This window comes from Dasypus novemcinctus, chromosome 8 (genome assembly GCF_030445035.2).
Source record: "Dasypus novemcinctus isolate mDasNov1 chromosome 8, mDasNov1.1.hap2, whole genome shotgun sequence".
NCBI lineage: Eukaryota > Metazoa > Chordata > Mammalia > Cingulata > Dasypodidae > Dasypus > Dasypus novemcinctus.
In genome coordinates this window covers 128,455,328-128,472,282 of record NC_080680.1, presented here as the reverse complement: position 1 = coordinate 128,472,282, position 16,955 = coordinate 128,455,328, and the positions used below count along the sequence as shown (strand labels likewise).

The 16,955-nt window shown below is 69.4% G+C and overlaps 2 protein-coding genes across 2 annotated transcripts; both read left to right on the top strand.

Annotated features, from left to right (window-relative positions):
- The first annotated feature begins 349 nt into the window (after positions 1-349).
- LCN6 (lipocalin 6) lies at positions 350-6,666 on the top strand. Its single transcript, XM_071216549.1, has 7 exons — positions 350-439; positions 578-717; positions 2,418-2,488; positions 4,003-4,113; positions 5,043-5,144; positions 5,297-5,322; positions 6,376-6,666. The coding sequence occupies exons 1-7, from the start codon at positions 350-352 to the stop codon at positions 6,664-6,666; spliced, it is 831 nt and encodes a 276-aa protein (XP_071072650.1).
- A 793-nt stretch (positions 6,667-7,459) lies between these two features.
- LCN10 (lipocalin 10) lies at positions 7,460-10,945 on the top strand. The gene is made up of 6 exons (XM_058301391.2): positions 7,460-7,638; positions 8,199-8,338; positions 8,725-8,795; positions 9,408-9,515; positions 10,092-10,196; positions 10,453-10,945. Exons 1-6 carry the CDS (start codon positions 7,528-7,530, stop codon positions 10,479-10,481), a joined length of 564 nt encoding a protein of 187 aa, XP_058157374.1. The 5' UTR covers positions 7,460-7,527; the 3' UTR covers positions 10,482-10,945.
- Positions 10,946-16,955: the final 6,010 nt, after the last annotated feature.

Genomic DNA, 16,955 nt, shown 5'->3' with positions numbered 1-16,955 from the left:
TGGCGCGCGAGAGCCTGGGTCTCTGGGGGGGTCCCGGGTCTCACTCCTGTGCCTGGGGACCCTGAGGGGGAGGCAGCTCAGAGCAGCCCGCCCTGCAGGGGCTCTGCACACTCCACCCCCCACCCCTTCCCAGGGCCTGCGTCTCGGTTCTGTGGCATCAGGCCGGGCCGTGGTCACCGCAAACTGCCTCCGTTGTGGTTTCAGCCCTTGCCAGAGAGACTCCCCGGGGCCGATGGCCATCAGTGGCCACCCACGGCGAGGTGCGCAGGGCCATATTAGCGGGCCTCCCGGGGCGGAGCCCACACGACCTCGGGCCCTGCAGGTGTGCGCCGTGGGGATCCCTGGAAGCATGAGGGCTGCGCTGCTGACTGTCCTGCTGGCTGTGGCTGTGGTGTCCGGGGTCCGGGCGGTGTGGCTGGGACGGCTGGACCCCAAGCAGGTACCGCCTGCAGCACGGCCCAGACCTGCGTGGCCGTGGGGGCCGGGGGGTGGCCCAGGACCCCAGGGACCCTGGGCCGTGGCCGTCGGGGGTGCCCAGGGAGCCGGGCAGCCCTGCCCTCACCTCCGCCCCTGCCAGCTTCTTGGGCCCTGGTATGTGCTCGCCGTGGCGTCCCGTGAAAAGGGCTTTGTGGTGGAGAAGGCCACGAAGAGCGTTCAGGGGGTCCTGGTGACCCTCACCCCAGAAAACAACTTGAAAGTGCTGTCCTCGCGGAGCGGGTGAGTGTGGGCGGGCGGGGCGGGGGGCGTGGGTTCCCGCGCCAGGGGAGTGCGTCACCGGCCCAGGCCAGGGGCCCCGCGGAGGCCGCACAGGCTCCCGGGCTGGGCTCGGGGCCCCATGCCCGCTGCCGGCCCTCGGCTCGGGCCCCGCCTCCCGGCGCCGCGTCCACCCCCCTCGGCCCCCGGCTGGGCGTCGGGCCCTGGTCGGCTGGAAGCGGAGAGCCCCTCCTCTGCGCGCGTCTCCCTGGTGTCCAGTGTTGAAGCGAGGCCTCCGGCCAGCGTGGCCGGTTCCTCGGGAGGCAGACCCCGAGGCTGCGGCCGCGGGCAGCTTGTCCACCCGCCCCACATGGTGTCGGCGGCCTGGACCCGCGAGCAGCCTGTGCGGGCGCCACAGCACACCCCGGGGGACTGCCTGGGGCTTCCTGTGGGGGCTTCCTGTGGGGGGCTTCCTGCCTGGGGGCTTCCTGTGGGGGCTTCCTGCCTGGGGGCTTCCTGTGGGGCTTCCTGCCTGGGGGGCTTCCTGTGGGGGCTTCCTGTGGGGTCTTCTTGTGGGGGGCTTCCTGCCTGGGGGCTTCCTGTGAGGGGCTTCCTGTGGGGCTTCCTGCCTGGGGGCTTCCTGTGGGGGCTTCCTGCCTGGGGGCTTCCTGTGGGGCTTCCTGCCTGGGGGGCTTCCTGTGGGGGCTTCCTGTGGGGTCTTCTTGTGGGGGGCTTCCTGCCTGGGGGCTTCCTGTGAGGGGCTTCCTGTGGGGCTTCCTGCCTGGGGGCTTCCTGTGGGGGCTTCCTGCCTGGGGGGCTTCCTGCCTGGGGGCTTCCTGCCTGGGGGCTTCCTGTGGGGGCTTCCTGTGGGGGCTTCCTGCCTGGGGGCTTCCTGTGGGGGAATTCCTGCCTGGGGGCTTCTTGTGGGGGCTTCCTGTGGGGTCTTCTTGTGGGGGGCTTCCTGCCTGGGGGCTTCCTGCCTGGGGGCTTCCTGCCTGGGGACTTCCTGTGGGGGCTTCCTGCCTGGGGGCTTCCTGTGGGGGACTTCTTCTTGTGGGGGGCTTCCTGCCTGGGGACTTCCTATGGGGGCTTTCTGTGGGAGGCTTCCTGGGGGGGCTTCCTGTGCGGGCTTCCTGTGGGGGCTTCCTGTGGGGGCTTCCTGCCTGGGGGGCTTCCTGCCTGGGGGCTTCCTGTGGGGGCTCCCTGTGGGGGCTTCCTGCCTGGGGGCTTCCTGTGGGGGCTTCCTGTGGGGGGCTTCCTGTGGGGGCTTCCTGCCTGGGGGGCTTCCTGTGGGGGCTTCCTGTGGGGGGCTTCCTGTGGGGGCTTCCTGCCTGGGGGGCTTCCTGTGGGGGCTTCCTGTGGGGGCTTCCTGCCTTGGGGCTTCCTGTGGGGCTTCCTGTGGGGGCTTCCTGCCTGGGGGCTTCCTGCCTGGGGGCTTCCTGTGCGGGCTTCCTGTGGGGGCTTCCTGTGCGGGCTTCCTGTGGGGGCTTCCTGTGGGGGCTTCCTGCCTGGGGGCTTCCTGTGAGGGGCTTCCTGCCTGGGGGGCTTCCTGCCTGGGGGCTTCCTGCCAGGCTGCCAGGACCCTGGGGGCTGCTTGTCTCAACTGCCGGCAGCTGCCAGCCCCCCGGGTCCCGCGCTGGGGACCTCGTCCCACCCCGACGCCTGGGGAGGAGGCCGCGCTCCCCCAGCAGGCCGGCCCTCCGAGTGACGCCTCCCCTCCCCAGGCTGGAGGGGTGCAGCCAGACGGTTGTGGAGCTGCTGAAGCAAAACTCCAGATGGGTCTTCGAGAATCCCTGTGAGTGGGACGCCTGGGAGCCCAGGCAGGGCCGTCGGCGCCGTCCCCCGCACTGCCCGGAGGCCTGGGCGCCCCCTGAGGCCTGGGCGTCCCCCGCACTGCCCGGAGGCCTGGGCGTCCCCTGAGGCCTGGGCGTCCCCCGCACTGCCCGGAGGCCTGGGCGCCCCCTGAGGCCTGGGTGTCCCCCGCACTGCCCGGAGGCCTGGGCGCCCCCTGAGGCCTGGGTGTCCCCCGCACTGCCTGGAGGCCTGGGCGCCCCCTGAGGCCTGGGCGCCCCCGCACTGCCCGGAGGCCTGGGCGCTCCCTGAGGCCTGGGTGTCCCCCGCACTGCCTGGAGGCCTGGGCGTCCCCTGAGGCCTGGGTGTCCCCCGCACTGCCTGGAGGCCTGGGCGTCCCCTGAGGCCTGGGTGTCCCCCGCACTGCCTGGAGGCCTGGGCGTCCCCTGAGGCCTGGGTGTCCCCCGCACTGCCTGGAGGCCTGGGCGCCCCCTGAGGCCTGGGCGCCCCCTGAGGCCTGGGTGTCCCCCGCACTGCCTGGAGGCCTGGGCGTCCCCTGAGGCCTGGGTGTCCCCCGCACTGCCTGGAGGCCTGGGCGCCCCCTGAGGCCTGGGCGCCCCCGCACTGCCCGGAGGCCTGGGCGCCCCCTGAGGCCTGGGCGCCCCCGCACTGCCCGGAGGCCTGGGTGCCCCCCCCGCTGCCCGGAGGCCTGGGCGCCCCTGCACTGTCCGGAGACCTGGGTGCCCCTCCACTGCCCGGAGGCCTGGGTGCCCCCTGCGCTGCCCGGAGGCCTGGGCGCCCCCCCCGCTGCCCGGAGGCCTGGGCGCCCCCGCACTGCCCGGAGGCCTGGGCGCCCCCCCCGACTGCCCGGAGGCCTGGGCGCCCCCGCACTGCCTGGAGGCCTGGGTGTCCCCGCACTGCCCGGAGGCCTGGGCGTCCCCTGAGGCCTGGGCGCCCCCCGCACTGCCCGGAGGCCTGGGCGTCCCCTGCACTGCCCGGAGGCCTGGGCCCGGCACCGGACGCCCTGGCCCTCTGTCCCTGGTGGTGCCCCCAGGCCCTGCGGGCGGGGCCAGGGCCAGCGGGAGGTGTGGGCTGCCCATGCCCGGCACTTCGGCGCAGCTCTCCATGAGGTCAGAGGTCTGCTGCCCAACCTGGGCAGAGCGTGCAGCGCCGAGCCCCAAGCCCTGGGCGCCGGCCTTGCCCCGGCTCTGAGGCTGGCGGCCCGCCAGGTCCCCGGCTCTGGGTGTCCCCGACGTCGACTGAGGGCGGGCACCCGGCCAGAGCTGTCTGCTCCCCCGGGGCGAGTCGGGGAAGAGCAGCCAGCTCTCCCGGGCTCCCCAGGATGATCAGGCAGGCCCGTCTGTCGGTCCATCCGTTCTTCTGCCCCGTCCGTTGTTGGCCAAGCACCTGCTTCGCAGCAGCTCTGGGGGCCAGGGACGGGGGACAGGCCCGGGGCTCGCAGGCTCCCGCCCCGAGACAGCCCCGTGCTCCCCGGGGCTCCAGCTGTCGGTCTTGCAGCCCTGGGCGTGCTGGAGTTCCGGGTGCTGGGCACCAACTTCCAGGACTACGCCATCGTCTTCACCCAGCTGGAGCTGGGCGGCGAGCCCTTCAACACCGTGGAGCTGTACAGTGCGTGGGCCGCGGGCGGGCGGGCGCGCGGCCACGGGACCCCTGGTGCCCGGCTCCGGGGGGGCCGTGGGGTGGGCCGCGGGCGGGCGCGGGGCCACGGGACCCCTGGTGCCCGGCTCCGGGGGGGCCGTGGGGTGGGCCGCGGGCGGGCAGGGGCCACGGGACCCCTGGTGCCTGGCTCCGGGGCGCCACAGGGTGGGCTGCAGGCAGGCGGGGGGCCACATGGGACCCCTGGTGCCCAGCTCTGGGGGAGCCGCGGGGTGGGCCACGGGTGGGCACAGGGCCACGGGACCCCTGGTGCCTGGCTCCGGGGAAGCCGCGGGGTGGGCCGTGGGCCGGCAGGGGGCCACGGGACCCCTGGTGCCCGGCTCCGGGGGGCCGCAGGGTGGGCTGCAGGCAGGCGGGGGGCCACATGGGACCCCTGGTGCCCGGCTCTGGGGGAGCCGCGGGGTGGGCCACGGGCGGGCAGGGGGCCACGGGACCCCTGGTGCCTGGCTCTGGGCGGGGCTGTGGGGTGGACTGCAGGCGGGCGCGGGGCCATGGGACCCCTGGTGACCGGGGACCAGGGGCTGCCCTCCCTGCCAGCTGCAGCCAGGCCGTGGTGCAGTGTCTTCAGAAAGTCTGGGGCCAGCCAGGGCTCGGGGCAGTGGCCTCCTGGAGCCCCAAGGGGCAGGACTGAGCGGGGAGGGCCCGGCAGGTGGTCTCCTGCTCCCGCCTCCCACTTCCCACGGACCCTGTCCCCGCACAGGATCACACAGAGCGCCCCTGCCTCCCTCCCACCCCTGCCCTCCCTGAGGAGAGGAGGCCCTGCGGGGGGGCCGGTGGGGGCCGTGGGGGGCCGCAGGAGGACGAAGCCCCTCCTGCTGTCCGTGGCGGGCCCTGGGGCTGTCGGGAGCCGCTCTCATCGGCCCCCTGCTCCCTGCACACAGGCCGGACGCACGTGGCCAGCCCGGAGGCCGTGCGCCTCTTCTCCAGGTGGAGCAAGGCCCTGGGCTACCGGTCCCAGCAGCAGGCCAGGCTGCAGAAGGACCGTGAGTGCGCAGCCACCACGTGGGGCCCCAGAGGCGGGGGCTGTGGCGGGGCACCCAGCGGGGGGTCCTGGCTGCTGCTGGTCCCGGCAACCCCCCCCCACCAGGCCTGCAGGCACTGGGCCCAGGGCTGACGCGGCCCCTTCCCCTTCTAGTCACCTGTGCACACCGGGTCCTCCAGGTAAGCCACCTCCGCACACAGCCGGGTGGGGCTGGGGAGACCCCTGCTCTCCGGTGGGCAGGAGGCTGCGCCCCTCCCCATGGGCCGTTGTGCGGAGTCCCGGGCAGATCCTCCCTGGGCTCGGGGAGAGCGCCAGGCCCCTCATGCTCATCTGGGTTTCAGTGACCGCAGCGTGGCCGCCTGCCTGGCCGGGACCCCCTCCCTCGGCTGCGAGCACTGGGCCTGCAGCTCCCGGGGCTGGCGCTTGGACTCTGAATAAAGCGACTCCACTGCCGTGTCTGAGTAGCTTGACCGTGTGCCAGCCGGGCCCGGGAGGGCAGTGGGCAGGGACGGACGGGCGGGCGCACCTTCTCAGGGCCAGCGCGGGGCGGGCGGTGCTCTCCCGGGCTGGAGGGAGGCTGGTGGGAGGGCTGGGCGCTTTTTGGGCAGAGGTTGGCTGAGAAGGTGGGCGCCAGTGCCAACCGGGTCCCTGGTTTTGCCTGGGCTGGACTCTTGTGGCCACAGGGCAGGGGCGGCCTTGACCAGCTCCAGAGGGCCCGCTCTGTTTACGCCCTTGTGTTCTGGGAGCCCCAGTGAGGTCCAGGAAGAAAGTGGGGTGCAGCTGCTGCTGGCTTGCGGGGAGGTGAGGGCACGCCTGCCCACATGTACACCCACAGCTCTCAGGTGTGTGCCCACACGGGCCCTAGGCTCAGCGGCCCCGAGGCTGTGGGTTCCCTGTGGGTGTGGGGGGGTGGCCCTGTGTCGGGGGACGCTGCAGCTTAGCGGGGGGTGGTGGGGGAGGACCCCGAGCCTGCGCCCCCCTAGGTCTAGCTTCCACCTGCAGCTGATGCTTCGGCCAACTTCAGCCAGGCCTGGGCGTCCTGCGGCGCGCAGCACGCTGCATGGATGCTCTGGCCACTCACTCCACGCGGGCAGTCCCGGGGTCGGGCGTCGGGGAGGCCTGCTGGGCAGAGGGCTGGGCCCCCCTTCCCGCCCCGAGCCTCTGAGCTCTTCCCGCTCGGCCCACGGGGGAGGCCCGAGTTCCACGGGCGGTGGCGCCACGGCTCGCCCTAGTGCCGCGCTGCAGGCGTCCCACCGTCGGGGGACACGGGCTGCTCCTCGGCCCACCCTCGGGCCACGATGCAGAGGGCACCCCCGCCCCCGCTCCGCCCAGCCATCCCAGAGGAGCCGAGAAGGCGAGAGGGGCCATGGACAGCGGGCGGCCTTCCCACCAGCAGCCCCACTTTGTTCGTGGCCCTTTGGCCGGCAGTTCTGCGGCCAGGGGTGTACCCGAGAGGACATCGCGTGTTCAGAGATGCGCACGAGAATGTTCCCAGCAAGGCCTGGGAGCAGAGTGCCAGCTAACGGGCGGCAGGGCAGGTAAACCGAGGCACCACCACACAACAAGAGCACAAAGCCATTAAAATGATTACACCGCAGCGGCCTGTGAGCCCGTGCGTGACTCTCAGCGATGCCATGGGGAAAGCCAGTCCCCAAGGCCGCGGACGACACTCGCCCTTCTATAAAGTCCCCAGAGGGACCCTGAAAACAGGGTCGGGGGAGCACGACCACGCAAGGACCTGGGCGGTGGGCGGCCTCTCCTGGCCTCGACTGCAGTTCCGGGGGTGGCTCGGGGGTTCTCCTGCCAAGCGTTTGAACCTTTTTATTTTGTTTGGCCTCCAAACAGCGTCCGGGTTGTTCCCGAGCCGGCGGAGGCGGCGGCTGTGACCGCGCACTTTAAAAGGGCTGACACGGCTGGTTTCATGTTACGCACGTTTCGCCACAATAGAAGCAGCATCTATTGAGCACCACTGTGCGCCAGGTCCCCGCAGGTGGTTTCCACCCTCCCGCACCCCAGGGCCAGGGAGCGTCCCAGTTCCGTGCGTGGGGCAGGCGAGGCTCACGCGGGCTGTGTCCAGGATCCCATTGTGCCTCTCTCCAGAAGGTTCCAGGACAGGGAGCTGCCTGGAGAGGGTGGGCCCGAGGGGCTTCGGACCCCGCGCCCCCGCGGCTGGCGGGAGAGCTCAGCGGGGCGTCCACCCCTGCGGTGGCCTCACCCTCCAGGGTCCGGGGCCAGAGCCCAGGCCAGCGCCCCCGGCACCCCACCCCCACCCCCCGGCCGGACGTGGGCGCCCGGGGATTGGCCGACGCCCACGGCAGGGCGGGCGCAGGAAGACTTAAGCGCGGCGTCCCGGCTCTGGGACTCGGCGCCTGCGAGGGGTGAGCATGAGGCCCGGGCCGCTGCTCCCCCTCCTGGCCTTTGCCCTGGTGCCGGCAGCCGTGCCGGAGCCTAACGACCAGTTCCCCGAGGAGTCCCACAACCTCAACTGGGACAAGGTAAGGCCCGGGCGGGGGACGCAGAGGGCCAGCGCGGCGCGGGGAGGGCGGAGGCCCGCCGGCTCGTCTCCAGACAGCTTTCCAGGAACAGCGGCGCCCGAGGCCCCGAGACTGGGGTGCCGTGGGGTCCTGCCGGGCCTGGGGGGCTGCCCGCCGGTCCCCGGCCCCGGGCTCTGCTGCAGGCCCTGACCGCCTCCTCGGGGCAGCTCGTAGGGGCAGCGACCGTGGGCCACAGGGGCTGGGGCCAGGCAGGGCTGAGCCCCCAAACAGGTGCAGCCCGAGAGGGGGCCTGGAGGTACTCGGGGGCAGGGAGAGGCCTGAAGGCACAGCACGTTCTGGAATAATGAGGGGACGGCCTGGCTGGACAGAGGGTTCCCGTGGGAGTGGACGTGGGCACCTGGCCGGCTGGCCAGACTGCGGAGGCTGCACCTAGCCGCAGCCTGGGGCTGGCGGCGGGAGGGCCCTGGGGAGGGGAGCGGGGCAGCCGGCGCAGGGGCAGCCGGCGCAGGGGCGGCAGCGCGCTGGCAGCCCCCGCCCACCGGCCCAGGCCCTCCCTGCAGTTTTCAGGGTTCTGGTACATCCTGGGGATCGCCACCAACGCCCGCGGCCTCCTGCCCGGCAGGAGCAAGAGGAAGCTGGGGGCGTCCCTGGTGCAGGTGCACAAGGCCGGTCAGCTGAAGCTGGTCATTGCCTTTAGCAGGTGAGCGGGTGTGGGCGGGGTCCCGGAGACCCTCGCGGGCCCTTCCCGGAGGCGGCCCCTGCCAGCAGTGGGGGGTTCCGCTCCAGGAGGTCACAGCTGGCCCCCGGGGGGCTCCCGGCTGGGGGAAGGGGTGTGGGGGGGAGCCTGGAAGTTCCGCAGGCACCGCCCCGCCCCGCGTCCTCGCCCCAAATCCAGAGGTTTCAGGACGGGGGGCTTAGCGGCGGGGGGGGGCCCGCCGGGGGGGGGGCAGGAGAATTTGGGGCGGGAGGGCCTGAGTTGAGGCGAGCGCGGCGAGGCGAGGCGAGGCGAGGCGAGGCGAGGCGGAGGCGCGGCTGCAGCACCGGCCCCTGCGCGGCCCGGCGGCCTCAGGTGGCGCTCGCCCGCAGGTCGCACGGCTGCCAGTCGCACGCGGTCATCCTCAAGAAGGACAAGAAGAAGGCTGTGTTCCGGAACCCGCGTGCGTAGGGCGGCCGCGGCTGGACGGGCAGCCTGAGTCGTGGGGCGGGGCTCAGGCGCGGCCGCGGTGGGGCAGGCTGCCTCCCTTTCCTTTAAATGCCGCGGTCAAGTGCGTCCGCCTAAACGCCGCTAGCCTTTTCTGTGGACAGAGCTGCGGCATCTGAGCCCCGCAGTGCCGCGGCGCAGCCTGCGCAGCAGCGCCCGCCCCTCCCCGCGCGGCCCCGGGGTCTCTGGGCTCCCGGCTGGCTTCGACGCGTCTGTCCCCAGGACGTCCTTGCCCGTCTTGTCGCTCAGCGGGTGTCTTCCCTCGGGGCTCCCGGGGCTGCAGCGTGGCCCCCGCCGCTCAGCCGGCTGTCGGGATGCTGGACGGACCCCGAGGTGGCCTGGGCCCGGGGAGGACCCTCGGCTCTCGGCGGACGTTGCTGTCCGAGCCCCGGTGGGTCGGGATTGGGGTGGCCTTGGCCCCTGGAGCAGGTCCACGCACCCACGTGGGCGTGGGACCCGGCGGGTGGGGCCGGGGGTAGCACGCCCGCCTCCTGCTGTGCTGCGGGGCCCGGAGCTGGGCAGGGGCAGCGCCCCAGCGCCCACGGAGCCGCGCTGCCCTCTCTTCCAGTGAGGGGAGTCAAGGACTTCCGCGTGCTGTCCACCGACTACAGCCACGGCGTGGTCTTCCTGCATGTGGGCCGGATGGGCAAGAGCTACAAGAACCTGCTGCTCTTCAGTGAGTGGCGCGGCCTGTCGGGGGGGCGTGGGCAGTGGCTGTCGGGGAGGGCCCTGGCAGGGGCCGTGGGGGGGCTGGAGGAGAAGGAAGGTCGCCGACGAGGGAGGGCCAGGAAGGTGAGAGGATGGACAGGGCCTCCCGTCCCCGGTGGGGAGGGGCAGGGGGCAGTCGTCCACAGTGGGGGGAGGGCAGGGCCGGCCTGTCCACGGGGGCACGGGCGGCCCTGAGGGTGGCAGGACCAGGGGGGCAGGGAGGGTCCAGGTGCCAAGCCCTCCTGACAGGGCCTGAGGGGCAGCCGGGCCTGGGCAGGGGGCGGTGGAAGGCGCCCAGCAGGGAGGAGGCCCGGCCTTGGAGGGAGGGGGTGGTCCGGGCAGATGACAGCGAGTGGGGAGTGGGCGCAGACCACCGTCCCCTTTGTGCTGCTCTGGCCCTGAGCCCCGGCCCGGGCGGTGACGTCGTTCCCTGTCCCCCGGGGCCGCCCAGCAGCTTCTGTTCCTCCCCTGCCCGCGGCGCTCGGGGCTGTGGGATGTGGGGGGCCGGGGCAGCCCTCGCTGAGAACCTGGCTCCCGCGCACAGGCAGGGACCAGCAGGCGGTCTTCTGGCACCTGAAGGAGTTCGTCGATGCGGCTGAGGCCCTGGGGCTCACGGAGGGCGACGGCACGGCCCTTCTTCCCAAAGACGGTGCGGCCGCGAGGGCTCGACCCCGGGGATCTGGCACCCCCAGAGCGTGTCTACGGGGCGGAGGGAGGGACGCTGCGAGCCTTCTAAGCCTCCGTCCCCACCCCTGGCCTCAGGCCCACAGAGCGGGCGCGGGCGGCCACAGAGTGCCCACTCTGTCTCACTGGGGACCCTGGGTGGGGAGGGGGCAAGGATGAAGCCAGGCCTGGGCCCCGGGGAGCAGCCCCTGCCTCCTCAGCGTCCCTCTCCTCCCCCGCAGCCTCCTGTGCGGACACCATTCGGCCATGAGCGGCAGCGCTGCCCTCCTGCCCTGCCCTTTGGAACTTGACTTGTGGTCCTCCCAGACCCCGGGACCACGGCTCCCCACGGCAGGTCCTCACCCTGAGGCCACGGCAGTGTGGAAGCCTGGGCCTAGGCTCTGGCCACGACAGGGATTTTTGATGATCACAGGGACAGGGGAAAGGGGGAACAGGCTGACCGGGTGGGGAGACCCCAAACCAGTCCCCCCCCCGTGTCCTCCCCGTGACACTGTGGGCAGGGGCTCCCCTTCCTTCCCTGCTGTCAAATAGGCCACATGAGGCAGGTGCAGGTTGAGTGAGGCTGCTTAACGCGAGGAGCACCCTGGGTGGAAGCCAGGCCAGAGGCGTGGAGCGGCCGCCCCTCACGAGGAAGCGCGGCCTGCTGACCACACAGACTGGACAGCTGGTCTCCATAACCAAGAGACAATAAATTTCTGTCATTTAAGCCAGTGAGACCATGGTGGTTTTTTTTAATTATCTTTTTTTTTTTAAGATACATAGATCACACAAAATGTTACATTAAAAAATGAAAGAGGTCCCCACATACGCCCCCCACCCCCCTCACCCCACTCCTCCCACATCGACAACCTCCCTCATCATTGTGACACAGTCATTGCATTTGGTGAATACATTTTGGAGCCCTGCTGCACCGCATGGGTTATAGTTTACATTGTAATTTACTCTCCCCCAGTACATTTAAAGGGTCATGGCAGGATATATAATGTCCAGCATCCGCCCGCGGTGTTTTGTTACAGCAGCTCTGGTAAACTAAGACAAAACATCCCATAACAGAATGGTGGGATGCAGCTAAGGTGGCGAGAAGAGGGGTGTTTATAGCGCTAAAACCGCTCATCTTAGAAAAGGAAACAAGTCAATTACATAAACTTCAGTCTGAAGAAACTGGGAAATGAAGGGTAAATTAGACCCAAAGTAAGCAGCAGAAAGAGAATAATAAAGAGCAGAAAGCAAATGACTGGAAAGCAAAAATAAAAATAGACGGAAAAGTTCCTGCAGGGACAAGCTCTTGACGCAGGTGAACGAACCTCGAGGGCAGCTCTGCCTGGCGTGCCGTGAGCGCCCCTTAGCGGTCACTGCCGGCAGGTGACTCAGCGGCTGAGAAGGTGACCCTCAGAATGACACACCGCTGGCTTCTGTCCCCACCGTCATGTCGAGGCTCTGCCCTTCCCCTTCCTGGGCGGGAAGCCACCGCCCTGGGTGGGCTTCACGGACGCAGCGGCATGAGGGCACGCTGCCCACGCTGGGTGGGCCGGGGGTCGCTGGCTGCCCCTGCCCCGGCTCAGCCCCTTCCTCCCCTGGATCCCCAAGACAGCCGGCCTGGCCGCTGGTGAGCAGTGGTGGACCCCACGCTGCAAGGCGGCCAGGTGGCCAGCAGTTTGGGGGCTTCAGGAGAGGCGTGGCAGGCGGCCCTGGGGCGGGCGGTGAGAGCCATGTCTCTCCACTTACCGGGACCCCAGGCCTGTCTGGACGAGCGCCCACCCTCCTCCAGTGGCCTCATCTCAGCAAATCCCACCTTCAGTGACCCTACTTCAAATAAGGCCACGCTCCCTGGCCGGCGCTCAGGGCTGAGCCACGTCTCCTGCGGGACACAGCTCAGCCCATCCCAGTTTAAATCTCCGTTCCGTTCCAATACCGTGGGGTTTGTCTTGGACCTGCGGGCTACCAGAGGTGCTTTGCTTATTCCCCAAATGTGGAGATTTTACTATTTCATTGAACAATTCTGTTTCGGTCCAGAACACGCTTTGTGTGATTTGGCTCTTTTGCGTTTACTGAGACTGTTTTAAGGCCCTGCTGCGGTCTATCTCGGACAGCGTGCCCCGAGCGCTTCCAAACCCTGCCGCTCTTGGGCGGAGCATTCCACAAACGGCAATTAGGGCAAAGCGTTTGCTGGCATTTTTCAAATGCCCTGTGCCCTGTCTTATTTTCTAACTGTGTGTTTCGTCAATTTTTAAAACATATTTATTTTATTTACCCCCCTCCCCCTTGCCCCATCATTTGCACTTGCCGTCTGCTCTCTGTCTGCTCATCTTCTCTTTAGGAGGAAATGGGAACCAAACCTGGGACCTCACGTGTGGGAGAGAGGCGCTCAGTTGCTTGAGCCACTTCAGCTCCCTGCTTTTTTGGGTATCTCATTGTGTTTCCTCTTTGTTGCGTCATCTTGTTGTGTCAGCTCATCGTGCCTGCCCATCGCACCAACTTATTATCTTGCTCCTCTTCTCTAGGAAGCACCGGAAACCGAACCCGGGACCTCCCAAGTGGTTGACAGGGGCTCAATTGCTTGAGCCACATCTGCTTTCCTAATGATGATTCTTGACTGAATAAGTTTTTAGATAGTGATTAAAAATTGGTGGTTAAAAATTTGTATCACTTCTACATGCATTGAGTAGCATTCTACCACTAAGAAGTTCCTTCCGAAAAATTATTCATTGTGTTAGAATGAAGTCACTGTCATTTACTTTGCTTCTCCAATTGCCCGAGAGTAGGCCAGGATATTTAGGATGCTATTTCTGTGTAATAAAGGCAAACTACACACAATCGCACACACCATGCACACACACTCACATAGGCAAAAAGGCGTGCAGGAAGGAGGAAACCGGTGGACCGGCTGGTGGGGCGGGAGCTGGGGGCCCGGGGAAGGGCCATGGAGGGGTGGGGCTCCAGCGCGGACTCCTAACACTGTGTCCTGGAGACAGCGCTGCTCCAGCTCGGAGAGACCGTTGAATTTTCTCTCTCACAGTGCTTGGCCTGCACTGGCGGGTGGAGAGCGGCTTTCCAGGGGGAGGCTGTGGGCTTCTTGCTCCCACCGGGAAGCGGCGGTGCCGGAAAGCTTTGTTTCCCGAGAGCTGCTGCAGCCCCCTCGGAAGGACCACGCAGGCCAGGGCGGGACGCGCGGCAGGGACCGGCCCTCGGCGGCGGAGCTGGGTGGGCCCAGCACGGCTTGCTGCGTTTTGACAGAGAAGGAGCGTCTCTTCTGGGAACTCGCCTGCCCACCCCGGCCCCGAGGTCCATCCTCGGGAAAGCCGCGAGCCCGGCGCGGTCTCGGCGCTGGTGGAAGGGCTGCTCCTCGGGGGCCCCCTCGGTTCCTGGCTGCCGTGGCCAACACCCCCCAGTGGGTGCCGAGCGACAGCAGTTTCCCGGCCCAGGAACGCGGGGGCCGGCGGCTGGCCTGGTGTCTGACTGCCCGAGGCCGTGGGTCCCTGGGCCTCCGGCTGCCTGGGGATGTCCTCGTTGCTCGTCTGCGGTGCCCTGACGTCCAGCTCCTGCCCCTCCCGGCTTCCTCTCCAGAGGCCTCCGGGGGCGGGTCGGAGCCCATCCCGGGTTGGGTGTGCCCCCCTCCGCTGACATCCGCACCTCCCCAAGGCCCCCCTCCCGTGGGGTCGCACCTGCGGGAGCTCGGGGGCCCCAGGGGGCCACTGCCGGCGGGGGAGGTGCCAGGCCGGTCCCCAGGGCTGGGGGAAGACAGCCCTGCCGCCCTGCGAGGGCCAGGGCCGGGGCCGGGGCCGGGGCCAGGCCGCCCCACCACACACGTCTTCCTCGGGCTCCTGCTGTACCTGGGAGTTCCCCTCAATGCTGGGACCAAAACGTCCCCCCCAAGACGTCCCGGGACCCGTGACCATGTCGCCTGCGGGCAAAGGGGACGTGGCAGGCAGATCACGTCAAGGGCCTCGAGAGGGGGCGACTGTCCCCTTAGGGGATCCTTCCTGCTGGGTCGAGGGAGACGTGAGGACGGAAGCGGGGCCATCAGGGAGCGACGCTGACCGCTGTGAAGATGCAGGGCGCGGAAGCCTCTAGAAGCCGGAGCGGGGACGGCGGGCATCTCCCCGCAGCTCCAGAGGGAACCTGGACTTCAGTGCAGTGAGCTCCATCCCACAGCTGTGAGCTGACGCGTTCCTGCTGCTGCGAGCTGCTAAGATGCAGGTGTGTGTCTCAGCGGCGCTTCCTGCAGGATGGGGCTCGCGCTCTGCGGGCCGGAGGGTCTTGGTGCTCCCCCGTGGACTGGGCTGCTCAGCTCGGGCCGCAGGCTCTCCCGTCCGGGCACCGTCTCGTGCGGCTCCTCTGTGCACTGACCCGGGCTCCTGTGTTTGTGCCGGGAGCGGGGAGCGGGTGCCGAGCCGGCGCTCCTCCCTCCCGTTGGTGTCCCCTGCCGGCCTCACGCCGTGGCCTGGACGGCTCTGCCGCCCTTTGAGCCTCGGGGCTCGGGCACAGCCGTGGGTGGGACCAGAACCCCAGGGGATGGGTCCTGGCGGCTCAGGGGGGAAATCCCAGCCCCGGCGCGGTGTGGACGAGGTGCGGGAGCAGGCTCACTGCCCCCAGGTGGGACTGGAGGCTGGGCCTTTCCTCCAGCCTTGGGGACTGGCTGCAGAGCCCGGGCAGGGCCAGCCCCTCTGTCAGGGGCCTCCAGGGGTCCAGGCCTGTGTGGACAGCATGTCATCCCGCCCGGGCCTCAGCTCCGTGGGCTCACGCGTCCACCCGGGACCTCTCCTGGGCAGCAGCTTGGGCTCCACAGCCGCTCCAGCCGGCCCGCAAGAGACAAGCTGGGGTGCAGGAGTCTCTGGAGGACGGAGTGGGGGAGAGGACGTTGGGGCGGGGAGTGGGACCCGCGGGTGCGCCCACAGGGGGCTTGCGAGGGGGCCGGAGCGGTAGCCCTTCCCCCGCCCAGCCCCAGGACGTTCTGTTCCTGCTGGGCCGCTCTGGGCTGCGGGGGAGCAAGGAGGGGGAAGGCAGTGCCGCCCGTCCTGTCCCGAGGCCAGGGCCACCCACTGGCCATCAGCGCCTCAGCCTCTGGGCTGGTGGCACTGCACCCGGGGGCCGTCCCTTGGCTGCACATCACACTCGCCTGCCTGTGAGAGGCTGACCGCCCAGGCTCCCGACATTCCACAGACCCCGGCCGCTTCCCCAGGTGGGTGCCTGAGCCGTTCTCGCCTCACCCAGCTCTCCAGGTGAGACCCACGGACACAGTGCTCGGACCTTGGAGCGACAGGCAGGGGCAGGGCCGGACGGCTTTGTTCTCTGAAAGCAGCTCTAACTGTGGGCGCCCACAGGCAGCTCACGGGCGGGGGTGGGCACAGGCACACGCGCGTGCATGCACACACATGCACACAGGGCTCTCACACCATGCAAGGCAACATGACCACACGTGCACGCATGCACTCCCCATGCAACCATGCGTACACATGCACCTCACACGCATGCATGCACACCTCCTCACGCCTGGGCTCCTGCTGGAAGGGGAGCAGCCTTGCCCGCTGGCGCACGGAGGAGGGCCGGTTGGAGAATCTGGGCCGTTTCCGTCTTTGAAGTCTTTGACGTCCAGTCCCGGCTCAGCTGGGGGTCCTGGTCAGGGGGCGAGTGGGCAGCGGGGAGGGGCTGGGAGGTGTCCAGAGGAGCAGGGTGGGGCCGAGGCCCTTGGGGCTGAGCCCGCACGTCCCACAGATGCGGGTGTGGGGACAGTCCCCGCGGCGGGACAGGGCATTGATGACGCACAGCTGGGGAGCCGGAAGGGCCTCCTGCCGCTGCTGCAACAAACGGCCACCAACTGGGGGGCCTAAGACCAGGGGGATTTAACGCCCACCCCTGGAGGCCGGTATGGGCAGGGCCGCGCCCTGTCCAGGGCAGCCCCCTGCCCCTCCGTGGAGCCCCTCTGCGCCCCGGCTGCTCCCTGTGCCTCGTGGTGCCTCGAGCCTCCCTCTCCTTAGAGGACGCCAGTCACCGCACTAGCTCGATGTCATCCTCACGCCGTGACGCCTTCGCACCCCCAGCCCAAGGGGGTCCACCCTCCCCGTGTGCCCTGCTAGGCCCTGACCCTTCCTGGGGACACAGGTCAGCCTACAGTAGGTGCCTTGCTTCTTCTCGTCACACAAAAGCCCTAACACGCTTGCCTAGGTAGAGCTGAACTGCTCTGTCCACTGCTACGAGATGAGGAAAGCAGGAGCGGCCGTCATGTCTCGCCCGGCGGCTTCTATGGCCCCGGCTCAGACCCGCGCAGCTGCCTTGCTTGCCGCCTCAGGTCTCCTGCGCCCACGCTCTCCTTCTCCCCCAGGGGGGCCGATGCCCTCCGACAGCCGAGGAGCCCTGGGGTGACGGGGTGCAGGGGACAGGCTCAGGGCGCGCTGCGGGTTCAGTGACCCTTTCCTGCAGCCCCGGCGCGGCCGCGGCGTTGACTTTGCCCTGGGTTTTCTCTCTGACTTCTGTGACACGACCGGGCACAGGGGCTGTGGATTTACGTTCAGGCCCTCCACGGGAAGGCTTTATGCCTGGACTTCCTTGTATGGGCCGAGAAGCCCTTGAATTTTCTCCAGGATCACGTCCCAGCCCGAGGTCAGACCCGCGCAAGCCTTCGGGTGAAGGGCGTCCCGGGCCGTCCTAAGCCCTCCCCGCAGCTGTGGTTCTTCCCGGTGGCGCCAACCCGTGGAGGGGTTCCAGCGCTTGCCCGCCCACGGGCATG